This window comes from Sus scrofa, chromosome 15 (assembly GCF_054392235.1).
Source record: "Sus scrofa isolate SSC_HxYL_T2T_F1_AM1 chromosome 15, Sscrofa_HxYL_maternal_Yorkshire_Landrace_v2.0, whole genome shotgun sequence".
Taxonomy (NCBI): domain Eukaryota; kingdom Metazoa; phylum Chordata; class Mammalia; order Artiodactyla; family Suidae; genus Sus; species Sus scrofa.
Genome location: NC_139397.1, coordinates 89,592,638 through 89,611,936, shown reverse-complemented (window position 1 = coordinate 89,611,936; position 19,299 = coordinate 89,592,638). Strand labels below are relative to the sequence as shown.

Here is a 19,299-nt window from a genome sequence, read left to right as displayed (position 1 = left end):
TGCAGTGACAATGCCAGATCCTTAACTTACTGCACCACAAGAGAACTCCCATGTAGCCTTTTCTTAATGCTTTCTAACTTATATTGTGGTGAGACAATTTCTAGAGACTTACTGTGACCTCATATGTAATCAGTGTTTATACATGTGTATTTTCATGCAGCACCTTATTATCTGCCCATAGCATTAACTTCACGGCACCCTTCTCACTTGCCTGACTCCTGCTCAGCTTGCACTTTCCTGACTTCCTTGATCCTGACTAATGCCCCTTCTAACTGTTCATGTAGCCTTCGACATACTCCTATCATAGCATTTGTCACAATGTATTATGTTCCTTTACTGGTCTGCTTCCCTTTGAGAAGAGAGACTGTGGGCTCTTTGAAGAAAAGGACTCATTGTCTTTAGTATGTAAATGACAGATTTCTAGAGCCCAACAGTTCTTCCTGGTAACTTGTTTTAACCCTTCAAATCCATTTCAAAGGCCCTACTCCTGATAATGGTGGTGGGAGAAGGCTGGACTATTCTGACCCCAAGGAAACAAGTGTAAAAAACTAGCCAATTTATTTTATTTTTATTTTTACTTTTTGGCCAAACCCGTGGCGTGTGGAAATTCCCAGGCCAGGGATCAAACCCATGCCATAGCAGCAACCCCAGCCACTGCAGTGACAATGCTGAATCCTTAATCTACTGTGCTGCAAGGGAACTCCTAAGTGTAGGTTTTAAAAACAATTAAATATGCATTTAACAACCTTACTTCTGGTTATCTACCCAAGAAAAATGAAAACAAATTTGTTCATGAATGTTTGTAACATTGCTCTTTATGACAAACAAAATGGAAACAAACTCAAATATTCATCGGTTCTAGTGTGAATACATATATGCATGGAATACTACCTAGCAATAAAAAGGAAAGAGCTAATATACACAGAAACATGGATGAAACTCACAAACATCATGTTAAGTGAAAAAAACCATTATACAAATGACAACTACATGCTTCTATTTATTAAAAATCCTAGAAAAGGAGTTCACATCGTGGCACAGTGGTTAACGAATCCGACTAGAAACCATGAGGTTTCGGGTTCCATCCCTGGCCTTGCTCAGTGGGTTAAGGATCCGGCATTGCGGTGAGCTGTGGTGTAGGTCACAGATGCGGCTTGGATCCCGCATTGCTGTGGCTCTGGTGTAGGCCGGCGGCTACAGCTCCGATTAGACCCCTAGCCTGGGAACCTCCATCTGCCGCGGGAGCGGCCCTAGAAAAGGCAAAAAGACAAAAATAAATAAATAAATAAATATCCTAGGAAAGATGAAAGTATACTTCAGAATACAGATCAGTGGTTGCCTGGAGTTGAGGGTTGAATAGGGACTGAGTGCAAATTTTTAGGGGTGCTAAAAGTCTTATAATACTTGATTGTAGCAATCATTGCCAGACTATCCATTTACCAGACTCAATAAGCTGTACTTAAAAGGGTCATTTTGGAGTTCCCGTCGTGGCGCAGTGGTTAACGAATCCGACTAGGAACCATGAGGTTGCGGGTTCGGTCCCTGCCCTTGCTCAGTGGGTTAACGATCCGGCGTTGCCGTGAGCTGTGGTATAGGTTGCAGACGTGGCTCGGATCCTGCGTTGCTGAGGCTCTGGCGTAGGCTGGCGGCTACAGCTCCGATTCAACCCCTGGCCTGGGAACCTCCATATGCCGCGGGAGCGGCCCAAGAAATAGCAACAACAAAAGACAAAAAAAAAAAAAAAAAAAAAGGGTCATTTTATCATATGTAAATTATACCTTGATAAAGCTTTTTAAAAATGGAAAATAATCCAATTCAGCCATGACTTTGTACATGTAAACTAAATATTTTGTTTCCATTTTTCTCTTCTCTAGATTGTGATTTATTTTTTGAATCTATAACTTTGCCCATTACCTGGCACGTAGCTCCACACTAAAATGTTTAATGCATAAATGGCCAAGTAAATACATAAGTGAGTGAGTAAGTAGATGAATTGGGCTATGTGATCTCCGAAATTGCTTCCTGCCTCTGAGATTTAGGAATCTACACTTTACACCCTGTGCCTATTCGTTAATCATTTTATCTTTTTATTTTTATTTATTTATTTATTTATTTATTTATTTATTTTTGCTTTTTAGAGCCACACCCACGGCATATGAAGGTTGCCAGGCTAGGGGTCTCATCAGAACTGTAGCTGCCGGCCTACGCCAGAGCCATAGCAACGCCAGATCCAAGCCGAGTCTGCTACCTACACCATGGTTCACCACAACGCCAGATCTGTAACCCACTGAGCAAGGCCAGGGATCGAACCCACAACCTCATTGTTCCTAGTTGGATTCGTTTCTGCTGCGCCTTGACAGGAACTCCTCATTAATCATTTTAAAACAAAAAAGTTTAATATGATCTCAGAAAAAAATGAGAGTGAAATTAAATTTTGAAGCAGTTTTCACGTGGAATAAAATTCAATCATGAACCTCAGTACACTCCCATGGTTTTTTTCAGGAAATTCAGTTTATCTAATGTGGTAAAAAGTTCTGATTAATTAAATATTCTAAGAAGTATGTTAGGATACCATCAAGCACTATAGAGGCGGAATGATACCAGTTAAGGTAAGAGTGTAGAGATCCTAACATTTTGACCTAGAAGTTTAGGGCATAAGATTTCGGGATTTGCACAATAAAATTGACTTAACCCAAGACTGAGTATTACCTAATTTTTAAACATCTTTAGGTGGGGTGTATTTTCTCCATCCCTACCACTTCCTAAAGTGTGACATTTAACACACTTTATTCATTTTACTTTTCTGATCTCTGAAGGTATTTGTGGTTATTTCTCCTGCTTGAAGATTAGACTTGAAGAACCAAATGGAGACCAGAATTGGGTATGTGGAGATCAGAGTTTAGGTTCTAGGTAAACACAAGTGGTTTCTTCTTCCTCTCTCCTAAATTGTGGACCATATGGTTCTTCATCTGACGGTTGAAGGCTGAGAAGCTGGATCAAAGATGGAAGACCACGGAGTTCCTGTAGTGGCTCAGCGGAAATGAATCTGACTAGAATCCACAAGGTGTGGTCACAGACACGGCTTAGATCCCGCATTGCTGTGGCTGTGGTGTAGGCCAGTAGCTGAAGCTCCAATTTGACCCCTAACTTGGGAACTTCCATGTGCCGCAGTTGTGCCTCTAAAACAACCAAAAAAAAAAAAAAATCACCTAGAGTGCTTGTTGAACAACAGATGGCTGGGTGCCACCTCCAGGGTCTCAGAGTGAGTGTAAAGTAGGGGCTCATAGCCCACATTTCTAACGAAGTCCAAGATTATGCTGGTGATGCAGGCCTGGGCACCACACTTGGAGAACCTCTGGAGTTAACACCCTTTGCCCCAGTATCAAGTAAGCTCAGTTTATGAGCCAGTTAAAATTGAGATTCATGACACTTTTGCCATCTCATATACCTGGCTAGCCAGGCCCTGTCCCTTCCAGTTGCTCCCTGATGTGACTTCCTTTGTTGTCCCCAGATATCAGTCATTAGTTCCAAGTTTTAGAACCAAGGCCTTTCTCCGACCAGTTCAGTTTGCATCCAGTCCTAGGTCAGCCCCTCCTAACCCATAACTCCTTTGAGAAGGGATGTTTCACTTTAATTCTGTGCAGATATATTTATTCCCACATCTGGTCAAAGGTACTTTCCTCCTATTCTCGTGACCCCTGACCAGGTTAGTATCCACTGGGCAGATTTCCCTGGCCATGGGCATTCATGTATCCACTAGTTTCCCTGAGCTAAGCTCCCATCTGTGTAAGCACGGTCCAGATTGTCTAGCTTATTGCTGTCCCTGCTGCCTTCCCTGTTGCTGCTCAGCAGGAGGCCGGGGACTTGAGCTCCACCTGGACCACGGCACACAGGAATGTCTGAAGCTATCAAGCAGCTGCCTTCTCTCTACAAAAGGCTGCTGCTCTTCTCTGCTCTGTCCCCACACCCTGTCCAAGTCTGAGTCCCACCTTCTCATGATCCCCTGCCCCCAGGCCCATCTTCCCTGGGTTATATTTCTTGCTACATAACATTACCACAGGCAATGGGATATGCTGTTATCTTGATTCTCACTCTAAATCAGGTTGATTTCTCTCAAGGCCATCAAGACTTTGGGGGAGAAGAGGCTTTTTCTGGGATGATTGGAAAAAAGTTAAATTATGCTTGAATTACTAATCAGTTAAAGACTTATACAATAAAATTTACTTTAACCCAAACTGAATATTATGTTACTTTTTGATGGGTCAGAATGGATCATAATATTTGTTATGAATATTAATTACTAGGAGTAATTGAGAATGCAAAAAAATGAAATCAATCTTTCGGGTTGATGTCATAATGAATATGTCAACTTTCACTCTATTGGAAAAAAGATAAAATAGAATAATGCCCTTGATATTTTCAGTGAAAATCTGGCTCAGATATCTACTGCCTGTATTTTAGGTTAATGTTGCTAAAACTTCCTGACAATGAAAACGGCCCAGTGGAGTGTAATTATGAAAGCCCAAATAAGAGTTTAAAAGTATTAATATTAAAGAAAATATTTGGAGTTCCCGTCGTGGCGCAGTGGTTAACGAATCCGACTAGGAACCATGAGGTTGCGGGTTCGGTCCTTGCCCTTGCTCAGTGGGTTAACGATCCGGCGTTGCCCTGAGCTGTGGTGTAGGTTGCAGACGCGGCTCGGATCCCGCGTTGCTGTGGCTCTGGCGTAGGCCGGTGGCTACAGCTCCGATTCAACCCCTAGCCTGGGAACCTCCATATGCCACAGGAGTGGCCCAAGAAATAGCAAAAAGACAAAAAAAAAAAAAAAAAAGAAAATATTTTATTCTCTGTAGAAGACTTGAATACATCATTAATCTTTACAATATGCACTTAAGTTTTACCTAAATATATCCCCATCTGTCCAGCCAGAAAATTCTTGCCCTTCTAAGAAGATACCCAACAAGTCTGTTATACCCAACCATATATTTTTATCTAGGTTAAGACTATAGTATTTCTTTGAAGTTTAAAAATTACATATTACAGATGCAAAAAGAATTTTCAGCAATATTCTAAAACAGGAAACTCACTTATGTCTTTACAAAGTAAAACTGCTTTATGAAGAAAGAGGGGTCCCTTTCTTTGAAAAATTACTTCCAAAAAGTTTCAGGGTCCAACCATCATTATCATCACTTTCTCTATATAAATGATCCAGTGCAGGCTGCAGTCAATTGCTACACAATTTTTTATCCATCAAGGCTTAATGGAAGTAAGATGAAAAGGAAATATAAATTCAAAATCTCTGTTCCTGGTCTAATGGCCTATTATTCAGCCAACTCTCTCCATGTGGAAAGCCTTCATTAATACACCGTTAAGGATGATATTAAAACTTCTGATCTGTTCTTCTAGGCTGTAAGTTATGTCTCACATAACAAATTTTACTGGAGCTCCTTCGGGTCTGAATCTATAAATATCTCTATGTGTTAGTTATATCCTACTATGGGAGTGTACTGGTGCAGAGTATAAAAAATATATGTACCTTGGTTTGAAAATTGCTTTTTTAAAGTATAAAATTTGACAAGTTAAGGGAAAAAAAAAAAAAAAGAGGTAGAGGGCAGGAGAGCAATAGAATGGATTTTAATTACTCCTTTAATGCCAAACTCTATTTGGCACAAAAGTAAATATGCCCAAATGTTCCATCAGTGCCATGGCCTTCCATTCAATGGACTATGTGATCTCCAGGCTGACTTAGGTCATTTTCTGAAAGATGCTGCTGTATAACTTTTCTCCATTTTAAAATATTCCTCTTGGGAAGAATTTGGGGTGTATTCTTTTTCATCCTCTACCTTTTTCACATTATAGGGCATTTGAGGAAGCACATAAATCTCTCTAAATTTTCCATTTTGACAGTAAATGTTGGTTTCTAGAACTTTCTATCCAAACTAGAGACTCATTAGCATGTAAAGTGTCTTTCACTAGGAAGTTGCTTGGTATTCCTTTCATCATGAACTAGTTGGAAGTGCAGAATTCCTGGCTTATGAATTGGTGTATGAGGTTTCTAACTGGGCAAGGAGATATGAAATTTCAGGCACTGTCTCCTTCCCAACCTGTTCCTATCGGCCTTGCTCTTATTCTCAGATGCCCAGCCATCTCTGACTTACACTTGACCTCACTCTAAGAGCAGTTCTAGTTGTAGTAGAGGGGATAGAAGAAGCCACCTCCTCAGAAGGTCCCTGGCTCAGGTGGAACTCCATGCTACCCTCAGGTCCTCCGCCTGGGATAGAAACCTCTGGTCTACCACCCTTTCTTCTGACACGTCAACTCTTCACCTCAGCTCCTGATCCTTTATTCTTCCGTCTCTTAACATGGGTCAGTCTCACTGGTGCTTTGCCTGTCTGTCTCTTCTGATCTCTTCGTCTTGGACTTGATCTGTGTTCTTCCCCATCACCCTGGCCTTGTTTGACTCTTCCTGGTCAGCCGTGACCTGCTGCCACCCAACACCAGACGAAAAGGACATCTGCATCCCAATGTTTGTTGTGCTAACTGGAAACGATCTGACTTAAGGCGGAACCGCCCTGGACTCAGTCTCCCTCTCTCTCCGTGAACAGGGACTGTTTGGGGTTATTTCCAGTGTCTCTTAGAATTAGAAAACTCTAGAAGCCATGGGGCCTCCCTTTTTCCTGCCTCCCTCCACCCTCCATCTTCTGATTCTGCTTCAGACAAATAACCAAGAGTACAAAGTGCTGTGACCTGCAAGTAAGACTCCATCACTCGGTTAGAAAGATAAACACGTAAAGATCACAGCATTTGTCTTTATTTATACAACATTGTATAAATTTACAGTGTGTAAGCAGTGCCTTCAGAATCTTGCTCACGCTTGTGAAGCTGTGATCCCAGCACTTGAAGGAAGTTCCTCCACATAAGCGGCAGGAAAATGGCCCCTTTTCCCCTTTAAAGACCCAAACCACCATCCTTCTTCTTTTTTCTTGTGTATAGTCACAATGTCGCCTGTGAAAATGCACAATGAGTGAGACAAATTGGTTTCCGCAACTTAAGCACATGCCTGTTCAGTAAGACAGTTGTTAGGAAGATTCTGCTTTCAAGGGTTTGCTTAATAGCATCATTTGTCTGCAGGTGATTGAGATGAAGCAAAATTTACCAACCATCTCTGTATAAAGCAGGCAGAATGCAGAGAATATTAAAAAGAGTAAGGTAGTGGACAAAAAAGTTATCCCATAAAATAGTTTGATTAGAAACAAAATCTCTTGGGAGTTCCCATCGTGGCGCAGCGGAGGCGAATCCAACTAGGAACCATGAGGTTGCGGGTTCCATCCCTGGCCTTGCTCAGTGGGCTAAGGATCCAGCTTTGCCGTGAGCTGTGGTGTAGGTTGAAGATGCGGCTCGGATCTGGCGTTGCTGTGGCTCTGGCATAGGCTGGTGGCTACAGCTCCAATTAGACCCCTAGCCTGGGAACCTCCACATGCCATGGGTGCAGCCCTAAAAGGACAAAATACAAAAAAAGAACAAGAAAAAAAGAAACAAAATCTCTTTGGATCCTGTGTCCTTCTCATGCTGCCTGGTTCACTTTGGATGCTGATAGGTTGTCACCAAATTCTTTCTTGGTGCCGTTGCTCTAAGGGTTTCTCGTGTTGGTGGCCATAATATTTGAGGATGTTGACTACTAAGAGTATGTCTTAGTTACCAGACTTTTCTTTCAAGGCAGCTTCTTTCCATTATCCATGCTGCCTTCACAGTCCAAAGTTCCAAATAGCAGCTTTGCACAGTAGTATAATCCCTCATTCCACAATTTAGATAATATGAATAAAATATCAATTTGAAGACAATTCTTTATTATTTTATTTTTTCTTGGCTGCCCCCATGGCATGTGGAAGTTCCCCCACCAGGGACTGAATCTGAGCCAGAGCTGTAAACTATGCCACAGTTGCAGCAATGCTGGATCCTTAACCCACTGTGGAAAACCAGTACAGAATTTTTTTTTTTTTTTGCTTTTTAGGGCCTCACCCACGGCACATGGAGGTTCCCAGACTAGTGGTCAAACCAGAGCTACAGCTACCGGCCTATACCACAGCCACAGCAATGCAGGATCCAAGCCGCCTCTGCAACCTACACCACAGCTCACAGCCATGACAGATCCCAGATCCTTAACCCACTGAGTGAGGCCAGGGACTGAACCCACAACCTCATGGTTCCTAGTTGGATTTGCTTCTGCTGTGCCACAACAGGAACTCCATGACAATTCTCTTTTAAAGCAATGGTTCAAATAAATAGAATTCCTAGGAAACACATGGCTATTCTCTAATTCTCTATTTAAAAAAAACCAACAACAACACTATTCCCTGTCTTGTGTGAGACAGTCCTTTTCTTGGATGATTCTCATACGTCAGAGTGGAGATATCCACCTCACTCAGGATCCAAGAGCTTCAGCATCATCATGAGGTCATTTTCAGTCTTTCATTCTTCTCCCCAGTTTTTTCCTTTTTTTCTTCTCTTTTCTTTTGACAAAGGAGGCTGTTAACTCCCCTTCTATCTCTCCTTAGTCACATCACTATTTATTTTCGCAAGAAATCATTTTCAGTCTAAGGTCTCCACCTAATGAGTTCTCACAGGTCAGTAGACTGACACAATTTAAATCGAAACAAGTAATTTAAAATCTTATTGCCAGCTTCTCTGGGCTCGTTCCATTTAAAGAACCCATGGAGGAGCTAAAGTATAAGTAGGCTTTTTCAACTGGCAGAGAACTGAAGACAAAAAAGGTGATCGATTTATTGAGTTGACTGTGCGGACCTTGGAGGTGGCATCTGGGACCTGTGTTCCCATTCATATGAAAAGTGGGATGATTTCATTTCCTTTATTTCCTTATTGGTGTAGGTAGCCTTGGGATGACATGAAGAGTAGCAAGGGGACTTCTATAACACTTAAAACTTTTAAATTTAAGGCAACACAGATTCCAGATGAATGGAGGAGAGGGTCTACTTTCTATTTCCTTTTTTCTTGTCTTTTCTTACTTCTGGGCTAGAGGGAAGAGGAATTCCCTGCAGAACTCTGATTGGCAAATTGAGAAGGAAGCACCTGTTAACCCATGGCAAGTGCATGGTGTCCCTGTTGTTTAGCTGCCAAATCCATCTTCACTTTCTGTTGGCTCCGGGTGCCAGGTGCTGGTCATGGATAACAAGTGTTCTCTCATGACACAGTTCTTTCTCACTAACTTTTTATTTCCAGATCTCTGCCTTAGCTTTAACATCCAAACGTGTTTGCTTACTGGACACACAATGAAAGTTGAGGCTGGTGGCTTTTTCTTATTTAATAATCTCAGGGTCTGCACTTTTACATAATACCTTTCCATATTAAACAAAAATCTGTGACACAGAGAAGGGGGTCTGATTCCTTCGATTGGTCCTAAAACCATTTTTTGAGAGAGAAGTTGAAGAAATATTAAGCTGGGAGTCTTTGACCCAGGCTCTAGAACTTGCACATAGACTAAGCCATGAGAGGCAGTCACTTCCCATTCCTGTATGGGTAGCTTTCTGAAAAGCGAAATGGTAGGGCTAGCTCTCTGATAACTCCATTAGTGACATTGTGGCAATAGGATTAACAGCATGACTTTAAGTTTCTGAGTTCAAATCTGTGCCAGTGCTGCCAGTAACTTTAACCAAAGTACTTAACCTTTCTGTGCCCCAGTCTCCTCAGTAATATTGGGCATAAATAATACCTACCACAAAGAGTATTATGAATATAAATTGGACGCTGTGTTTGCAGCAATGTCTGGCACACGGTAAACAATGAATAAATGTTAGCTCTTTTTATCGTGTGAGCTTTCTTTCTGATGTGCTTTATCATTATCTTCTAAGAAGCGTGATTGTTAACCTGAACTGATTTGACTCGGTAATACATTTTAAGGCTGCTGTGCTAAGACAGGAGTTTTATTCAAGTTAAAAATGTCAACAGGGGAAGGCAATTAAACTATGTGGGCATGATTCTTACCTTTTTCCAAATTCAATTCATCATCTTGCCTGGCTTGAAAAGAATATAAGGCCTTGCAAAGACCATTGCCGACCTGGGTCACACCGGAGGCTGAAAGTTGGATTGAGTTACAAGGATTACTGTTGGTCAGTGGGCAAGATGAACATGGCGCAAAGCACTTTAGCTATTTAGCTGTGTAGTATAAAGTTTAAATACATTGAAATCTTCTCAAAATGAAAATTTATAATTGCACATAACATTCATTCTTTGATTCAGTAACCATTTATGATGTACATACTATGTGTATGAACTATGTCTATTACATAATCAAAAGCTATAACATAATACAGAAAATAAGTCTGGAGAAAAAACTTGCTGTAACAGTATTAATGTAGTAATGGTGACATTTTAAAATTGTTTTCTGTGTAAACTTAACATCAGTTAGCTAATCTGAGTGGTGGTTGTATTCAAGCTTTGGAAAGCAAAAAACCAGTTTTGCTAACCAGGAATAGGTAGGGGACACTTGGAGCAGGTGTTTCTTACCAGCATCCTAGGGTACTCAGGGAACTGTTCCTCAAATAATGCAACTGTGAGTCTTTAACATACTATGTGGCTTATAACAGCCTGGGTTTTATTGAAACTCTTTTTTGCCAAGTTCTAATCAAGAAACTAGAGAGTCAAGGTTATGGTAATTATAGTTGAACAACGAGGAATAATGACATGCTCGTGTGGATATGCATGTGTGTATGTATGTATGTATGTGTGCATGCATGTTTGCATGTATATGCATGTATGTATTGTGTGTGTTAGTATTTCTGTGTATATATTGTGTATGTAAGTGCATTGTGCATGTGTGTGTATATGTATATGTGTATGTGTATACGTGTGCATGTATTATGTGTGTATGTGTGTTGAAAGGTGAAAGGCAGAGCGGTATGGACAAATGACTGAAGTCAGGTGGCTGAGCAAAGGGGGTGGGTAGGCCTTGGGGTCACCGTGTTTCTGGCAGAGAAGATGGGATTTCCATCAAAGTTTGGAGGAGGCTGTGGGGACAGAGCTGCGGAGCTCCTCACAAGGGTTCAGGGGCAGGAGTGTGGCCAGCAAGGTTGCAGGCTGTCTGATTAGCATGGATGCCGGTCACGTGAGATACCTTTCACATCAGAGAATTCTCTTCCCAACCCTCCAGCTCTTCTTGAGTCCTTTCCACCATTTGGATTACATGTGCTCAGAAAGCTACACATTCTAACAAACTAATCAGTCCTAATCGAAATGTAAATGTCTTTGAACTGAAATGTGTCGATGTGGCTCTGAAAATAAAACACGACGTTAGCCATGTGCTTTACCAATAGGACCCAACCCCGAATTATTCTAAGCAGGAGATTACCTGCTGATGAAGAACTTGGAATCCTCTGCCCCTCACAAGACGCCCCGCCCACCACATTCTCTAATCTCTTCATCAGAAAAGGCCGAGATATTTTTACAGAGCTGTGTGTCTGCTGCTGCATGAAGAGTGAAAAAAGAAAACTTATTTTTAATGACACTGTCAGCAAAAGTAACTCTTCTGCCACTGTTATCCTCAGGAATTTGTTTTTTAATTGTTGGGAGGAGGGTATAAATAAATAATTCCTAAACTCTACTATAGCATATTCCTGTTTCCGAAACTTGAATGAAATTTTCATAATTAAACAGTTACTGTATCGTATAGCCTGTGTTTGCAGTTCTGATCTGCACCCCTAGGCCAGATAATAACATTTACAACATTACTTCTACAAATTCAACTTTAATTGGCCTTAATATAAATGAAATTAGTATGATTCTGTATAAATCGGATTGAGACCCTGTTAGAGCTTGAGTCTCTTAGAAAGAAAACTAAAATCAACCATACTTTATTTTTTTAATTTAAAAAATTAAAAAAAATTTAAATGGCACAATGTTGTAAATCAACTACACCTTACTTTAAAAAATTTTTTTAAATAAAAATTTTTTTTTAAAAAAGGAAAACTGTCCCTTCATCACCAGATGGTTACAGCTCCCTCTTCTGATAGGAAATGGAAAAAAGTTACCCCTGTATATTCACATGCTCATCAATTCCTAAGATGTAACACAGGGAAAATATATCTCTGAAATTTTAAAAATTGTGCTCATGCATTATCTACATTATGTCCTATATTAAATGAACATGACTAATGCATATCACAAAACCTTACCATTTATGAATACTAAGATTTTGATTTAATAGAAATTTTACTGTAAAAGCACATTCAAAGGATAAAGTTAAAATATGAGAAGGATGGACATTTAGCTTCTTTCCATGTCTTGGCTATCATGAATAGTGCTGCAATGAAACATATGGGTGCATGTATCTTTTTCAAGGGAACTGTGAGAAATAGAGCGTTATGTGTGATTGGGTCACTTTGCTGTACAGTAGAAACCGAGAGAACACTGTAAACCAATTGTAATAAAGAAATCACTAGGAGTTCCCGTCGTGGCGCAGTGGTTAAGGAATCCGACTAGGAACCATGAGGTTGCATGTTCCGTCCCTGCCCTTGCTCAGTGGGTTAACGATCCGGCGTTGCCATGAGCTGTGGTGTAGGTCGCAGACGTTGCTGTGGCTCTGGCGTAGGCCGGAGGCTACAGTTCCGATTGGACCCCTACCCTGGGAACCTCCATATGCTGAGGGAGCGGCCCAAAGAAATAGCAAAAAGACAAAAAAAAAAAAAAAAATCATTAAATAAATAAAATATTAGATAAATAAAATATGAGAAGGAAACCAAAGTGTTTTTAATTCCTATTAATGTACATATGAATACCAAGAAGGTACTCATTTGTGCTTAGCTCTTGTTACTGTGCTCAAAAAATAATTAAGTTTATCTTAAAACCCTGCAACTGGGGATTGAAGCATATGGCACATGTAATTTATAACAGCTTATCTTAACTTGATGCTGCTATAAGTCATTCCATCCAGCAAGCCCAGTCAAGAAATGATAATCAACCTCTTATATGTTTACCTTTTCTTTCCACCTGAAGATGGAGTTACTGCAGGGATGGCTGGGTTGAGGTCTTTGCTCAAGTTCTGCTAATATGGATGACAATTTGTAGGAGTTTGCTTGCAAAAGGTCTAGTTTCAAGTTGTTCTGTGGATATATCATTTGACAGTATGAGTAAATTTCTAGAAAATGAGGTACGACTGGGTGGGTAAAGAGATAGCAAGATAACTTCCAAAATGACAAAGAGGTCCAAAAAAGCACACATTCAACGTGCATGCAGATGTGCACAGAAAATGCTGAAGAGAGAAAAATAATGGAACTTCAAGAGGTCTAGAGGAAAGCCTTAATTGTTGAGGGTGTCTTATTTTGGACTCTTGTAAAGAGGGCAAACCAGAAATCCTGATAGATATATTATTCAGCATTTTGTGGCAATGAATAGATTTACTTGATTTTCTGCCGAGCAAGGAGATAGAGAATGATTGTTGACTGCAAAAGCTAGGCTTTCAGAGGACTGTGAAGAAAGGCAATTGAGCCATAGGTGTTTAACATAAAGAACAGAACTGGATCAAACTAAAATGATGTAAGGCATTACATTGTTGTTATTGATACTGTTACTGTTTCTTGCAAAGGCAAAGTCTTATATTACCCAGAAAGTGTGCAGTAGCGCTTCTGGAAACTGGAAACTATATTCTGGGGTATTGGAGTATAAAAATAAAGAGTGACATTAAAGATATTCTCCTAGGCTCTCCCTGTTCTCAATTTGATCTTGAGCTAGAAATTTTGTAAAGACTTCTCTATCAAGTTGTGTTCAGGCAGGATAAATCATGTCATAGAATCTAAACATTGGAAGGGGGTCTGCTTATCCAACTTCCTCCACCTCATTGTCACTTCCCTTTCCACACCTCCAGCATGGGGATTCCTAATCCTGCCAGGAGGTCACAGCCATGGACCGAACAGCTCCAATGGATGGTGAAGGGCTCTGATCCTTGGAACAATCCACTGCTTGATGGACAGCCTCATTGAAGACGAGATCAAAATCATAGCTTCTACCCTCAGATCTAGCCTGCACTCAAGAGAGCTTTCTAGAGCAGCAAATCTTTCTCCTGTGTGATGCTCCTTCCAGTATCCAAAGGCAAGATCTGCTCTAAATACCTCCCGTTTCTGCAACAGTTTCTTAGAGAATATGGCATGCCAACCTTCCTGCTTCAAAAATGGCATTTGAAGGACCAACAGCCAATTAACTAGGAAGAATTTCAATAAAACAGAGTTTCCTCCTGCAAGAAACCTTCCCTGTGTGACGCAAAATCTACCAGTTTCATGAGTGTCTCACCACCAGATGCTGAGGTGTGTGATGGAGTTATACAGATATTTGGTATCCACTATTTGAGGGCTCTTATTGGCGACATCACTAGATATCATAACCACTGTAAATTCAGGGGTCAGATCCTCTCTTGTCTTGCATCCTCCACTTTGCGAATCAGGCCAGTTGTGCACCCAGATAATCACGGCACGTCCTACTCTGGCAATGTCAATGACAAAATTCTACGTAAAACCAAAGTAAACTGATAGCATAATGCTGCCATAAAATGCTCCATAAAATGCTCTTTTGGTAAATATCCTTTGCATTGAATTAGTTAACATTTTATGCTATTGCAGAAAATGTCCTAAAGTCTGTTTTATAATTTTATAATAATTGTAGCCACATGTTATTACAAGGACATTAGACCTTTGTTTCTAAGTGAACAGAATTCTGGCCTTTCTTTTCACAAGAAGGGTCAGGTTTGTTTCTGCAACAGCCTCTCTGCTAAAGAAAGCAGCTGCTAAAAACAGATAAACTACCTGGCTGCATCTTTCTACTTTTACCAAAGAACTAATGAAACTGTCCACTTGGACAGTTATTAGGTACCTACTTTTACAAGAGGGTCAGTTAGGCTACATTCAGGGAAAAGGAAGCTAACCCAGCTTCCTGGATCTTTCAAAATTGCTAAAGATTTGATCTCTTCTGAATTTTCTCATAGTAACCCCAACTTCCTCTCACGCCAGTCACAGCAGAAACCCTATATCTTGCACACATTGGTATAGAGATTCGTATATAAAATTCACAAGCCTTTGCTAACTGACCTTTTAAAGTGGGCTCCTCTGAAGAGGTCTCATTGCCCATTGTTCCCATGAATGTCTGAGGGCTGCCGTGCTCCAGGCTTTTACCATAAAAGCCTGGAGGCTGCCCTCTGCTGACAGTACCCACACCTTCCCTCAAATAACCTTGGCCCCTAAAGGGTGTTTTGTTTTGTTTTGTTTTTTGGTGCCACTCCTGCAGCATATTAAATTCCCAGGCTAGGGGTTAAATTAGAGCTACAGCTGCCAGCCTACGCCACAGCCAGAGCAACGCCAGATCCCTAACCCACTGAGGGAGGACAGGGATCCAACCTGTGTTCTCAAAGATACTATGTCGGGTTCTCGACCTGCAGAACCACAACAGGAACTCCTTTTTCTTTTCTTTTCTTTTCTTTTTTTAATTAAAAAAATTTTTTGGAGTTCCCATTGTGGCTCAGTGGTTAACAAATCCGACTAGGATCCATGAGGTTGCAGGTTCAATCCCTGGCCTTGCTCGGTGGGTAAAGGATCTGGCATTGCTGTGAGCTGTGGTGTAGGTCGCAGACATGGCTCAGATCTCTTACTGCTGTGGCTGTGGCCTGAGCCAGCTGTAGCTCCGATTAGATCCCTAGCCTGGGAACCTCCATAAGTCACGGGAGGAGCCCTAAAAAGACAAAAGACAGAAAAAATACATATTTTTTTTTCAGTTTTCCCACTTGTTTCCCTGGAAGTTCTCGCCTCATACCCCACCCAGACTGACATCTTCCCCCCCCCTCCCCCGTGTGACCACATCCCTCCTTTCTCCTGTTATTCTCAGAAGACCCTGATGTTAGCTCAAGGATGAAGGACGAACAATGAATGGGAAACAGCATTTCAATAACAATTACCAGGATTTCAGCTCTCCTCTGTGCACCTCGCTGGCATTTGTATTTAGAATGCATGTGAAATATTCTAAATAATACTTCATTCTCACAAAAACCCTTTGAAGTGGGTACCAACATCCCCACTTTAAAGAAGAGAAAACTAAAATCCCAGGTCCCTGTAAACAGCAGATACAGGTCTCTCCGAATGCAGACTCTCTGCATTTTTGGTCACTTCTATTAACTGGGGTTAAGTATACATGGTTTCCAGACCTTGACTGAATGATTTTATTGGGGGGGGAACTCTATTTTAGGCTCTTTTTCCCCCTGGGAGGGCACTAAAGCAGACATTTCTAAGTAGTTGGATTTTTCCAGATTCCTCAAGCCACTTGTCGAGAAGCTGGCTGTGCAAGCTCTCTGACTAAACTGTCCTATGTCATGAGAAAAGAAAGGCAAACTAGAGGTCAAATGGGCCAGAAAACAAGCATTCTAAAAATAGTCCTTTCATCAAAATCTAGGAAACGCACTCTGCAAATATTTACCTCATCTATTAAGGCGGCTGTGTTTTTTTGGCTCTCTGTGTCTGAGAAGGAGGAGTGGCTGGTGTAGGCTCTCAGCATTCGTTCCAGGCCTGAAAGTGAAAGCACAGTCAGTCCCCATTCCTCCAACTGAGAGAAGGTCACACTCAGAGGGAGATGGAGCCCAGAAGTGTTGCCTGAAGCATTTCCCAAATGGCTGACACTCTTTCTGTATTGTAGTTGCTACTAAATGTTACTGAGTGGGTGACCTGTACCCTTCATGTAATGAGATCTGAGAAATGATGGTGCTTCAGAGTCTTGGTTGTTATTTTTCAAGGCGAGGTTTTTTTTGGGGGGGTGGGGGGGCCACAGCCACAGCATATGGAGGTTCCCAGGCTAGGGGTCGAATCGGAGCTGTAGCTGCCCGTCTACGCCAGACACTAACTCGTGATCTGAGCCACGTTTGCAATCTACACCCACGGCTCACAGCCATGCCCGATCCTTAACCCACTGAGTGAGGCCAAGGATTGAATCCGCGTCCTCATGGATACTAGTCGGGATCGTTACCGCTGAGCCATGACAGGAACCCTGAAGCTGAGATTTTGAATCCTCATGATTGACCCATTCCATGCTGGCTTCCTAACATTTACCACGATGTTAAGCTCTCCTCAGCTGGTATTTACATTTTTAAACATTTTTTAACATTTTTTTTCTTTTTTGTATTTCCTATCAAGAATTACATGGCAATAGCAATGTCTCTGGTCCACATAAAATAAGCTCTATATACCAGAATCATAAGTGTGGAGTCGTCTTCATTACCTGTAGCATTTTAGAGCTGCTTCCTATTCTATACATGCCTAACCTCTAAGCATGGGATTTAATTTGAAAGATCCTCACATCATTCAGGAACTTAGTTTAAGGAGAAACAAACAAGTGTTGATCATTCTGTAATGTACAGAAATAGTGCATCATTATGTTATGCACCTAGAACTAACATAGCCTTGCACATCAGTTATACTGTAATGAAAAATAAATTAATTTTTAAAATTTAAAAAATTGCCTTTTAACACCCGCAATAGAATAAAATAAAACAAAGTGGAGGAAATATAAAAATAAATAAATAAATGAATAAATATAAGAAAACGAAAAGGCTTTTATTTATTTATTTATTTTTATTTTTTGGCTTTTGTCTTTTTAGGGCCACACCCATGGCATATGGGTTCCCAAGCTAGGGGTCGAGTCGGAGCTGCAGCTGCAGGCTTACACCACAGCCACAGCAATGCTACAGCAACGCCAGACCCTTAACCCACTGAGTGAGGGTAGGGATGGAACCTGTGTCCTCATGGATGCTGGTGAGATTTGTTTCTGCTGAGCCATAACGGGAACTCCCTCAAAGTCCTTTTACATAGGAGGTTTACTATGTTTTAAACCAAATGAATTGTCCCTCAATATCAGCCAATTTCAAGGAACACACTAAAATGCTACATTTCTGGAAATAGTGGTATATTGCTCATATAGACCTCACAGATCAAAATGTCTTTTTTTTTGCTCTTTCCTCTTTTCTTCTTAATCTTTCATTATTCACATAAATTAGGCTTGACATTTGATCCTTTAAATGAGATGATCCCTGTGCCAGTCAGGAAAAGCACTCTGAATGCAGCCCCCCAGTGGAATACTTTCCCTTCCCAAGCCAGTCACAGAGCTAATTACACACCTTCCTGGTCTTGTGAGGCTTTTTCAATATCTTTTTGCAATCTCGACAGTTTTGATTTTAATGAAGACACTTGCCACTCTTTACTCATTGCATTCTTAGGGTCTTCTTCCTTTAGGGGAAAAAAAAAGATATTTAACAATTTAAGGGGAGAAAAGTAAGAGCTACTCTTCCTAGTTGCAGTGAGACATTCACTGATTTTTAACTTGATGGGAGAAAAAGTGAAACAAAAAAAAAATAAAAGCAGAATAACCTTAGGTTTCCTATCGATTTGTTGACATTTTCTAGACCTACTTAACATGAAAACATCTTCTCATTCACAACCTGTAAGTATACAGGTTTGCACTTTCTTTAGCAGGAAAAAAAATATTCTTGGAGGATGAACGTTACCATAGCTATTTCATAGTTTTTTGATAAACAAATATCTGTTGGATGCTTATTGCTCCCTATTTATCTTTATTCAAGTTAGAGTCCTTTAATATCAACATGCAGTACCATGTGTGTGCCTCAGGGGTGGAACAAAGGCTGATTGTGCCCTGTGTTGGCTGGCTCTTGGAAACACATGAGCTCTTCCCAGAATGGGCTTTAATTCAGTTAGGCTTGAAGTGTAACATTGAGATCTAGCAGTTCGAGGCCACATTCATTCGCCTGAATGGAACAGACAGGGGTGCGTGGCTCACCAAGAGCAAGGGCGTGAAAACTCCCAGGAGACTAGAAGACCAAACCAGGGAAGAAGGGCAAAGGGTACTGCTTACAGGACAAATGGCACAAGCAAAGGACAGAGGGAGGATTGCATGAAACGTTCCAGGAACAAGAAATTGACCAGTTGCAAGTCAATAGTTTCATTTACAAAACAAACATATTTCCTTTACAATTGCTCTCAGGTTTTTTCAAAGTGAATTCCCCAATATATTCATTACAATGGTTCCCATTAATGAAACGTCCTTCCATCCCCTACTTACAAAGTAATCAGTTAGTAGGAACTCAGATTTATTTTCTGCAGATGAATTTGCAGTTTCTTCCACGAGAGCCTGGATATCTTTTTCGACATCTATCTTGCTGATGGCACAGTGGATCTGCGTGTGGCACTGCAATGCCAAGGAAAGCAGAACAAGGTTGGAGCAGACACCTTGCCTCCAGTTCTCACCATG

The 19,299-nt window shown here is 41.0% G+C and overlaps 2 protein-coding genes across 8 annotated transcripts in view; one reads left to right on the top strand and one right to left on the bottom strand.

Moving 5' to 3' along the window:
* Positions 1-17,580, top strand: part of SPC25 (SPC25 component of NDC80 kinetochore complex) — a 35,517-nt gene extending 17,937 nt beyond the window's left edge. Inside the window, exons 7-8 of one of the 2 annotated variants that reach the window (XR_014829516.1) lie at positions 13,874-15,298; positions 16,833-17,580. Coding sequence is in view for 1 of the 2 variants with exons in the window: in XM_013984238.3 (XP_013839692.3) it covers positions 13,874-13,938 (65 nt within the window). In the remaining variant the exon portion in view is untranslated. Of the gene's footprint in view, positions 1-13,873; positions 15,299-16,832 lie in introns of those variants that run through there. The other variant, XM_013984238.3, reaches the window with a different exon arrangement.
* Positions 6,796-19,299, bottom strand: part of NOSTRIN (nitric oxide synthase trafficking) — a 61,447-nt gene continuing 48,943 nt past the window's right edge. For 5 of the 6 annotated variants that reach the window (XM_084999385.1, XM_084999387.1, XM_084999388.1 and 2 more), the window contains 7 exons: positions 19,111-19,236; positions 18,152-18,260; positions 16,462-16,550; positions 12,987-13,112; positions 11,363-11,477; positions 10,000-10,089; positions 6,796-7,005 (listed from right to left, as the gene is read on the bottom strand). In XM_084999385.1, coding sequence (XP_084855511.1) covers positions 6,869-7,005; positions 10,000-10,089; positions 11,363-11,477; positions 12,987-13,112; positions 16,462-16,550; positions 18,152-18,260; positions 19,111-19,236 — 792 coding nt within the window. In that variant the 3' untranslated portion in view covers positions 6,796-6,868. The remainder of the gene's footprint in view (positions 7,006-9,999; positions 10,090-11,362; positions 11,478-12,986; positions 13,113-16,461; positions 16,551-18,151; positions 18,261-19,110; positions 19,237-19,299) is intronic. The other variant, XM_084999386.1, reaches the window with a different exon arrangement.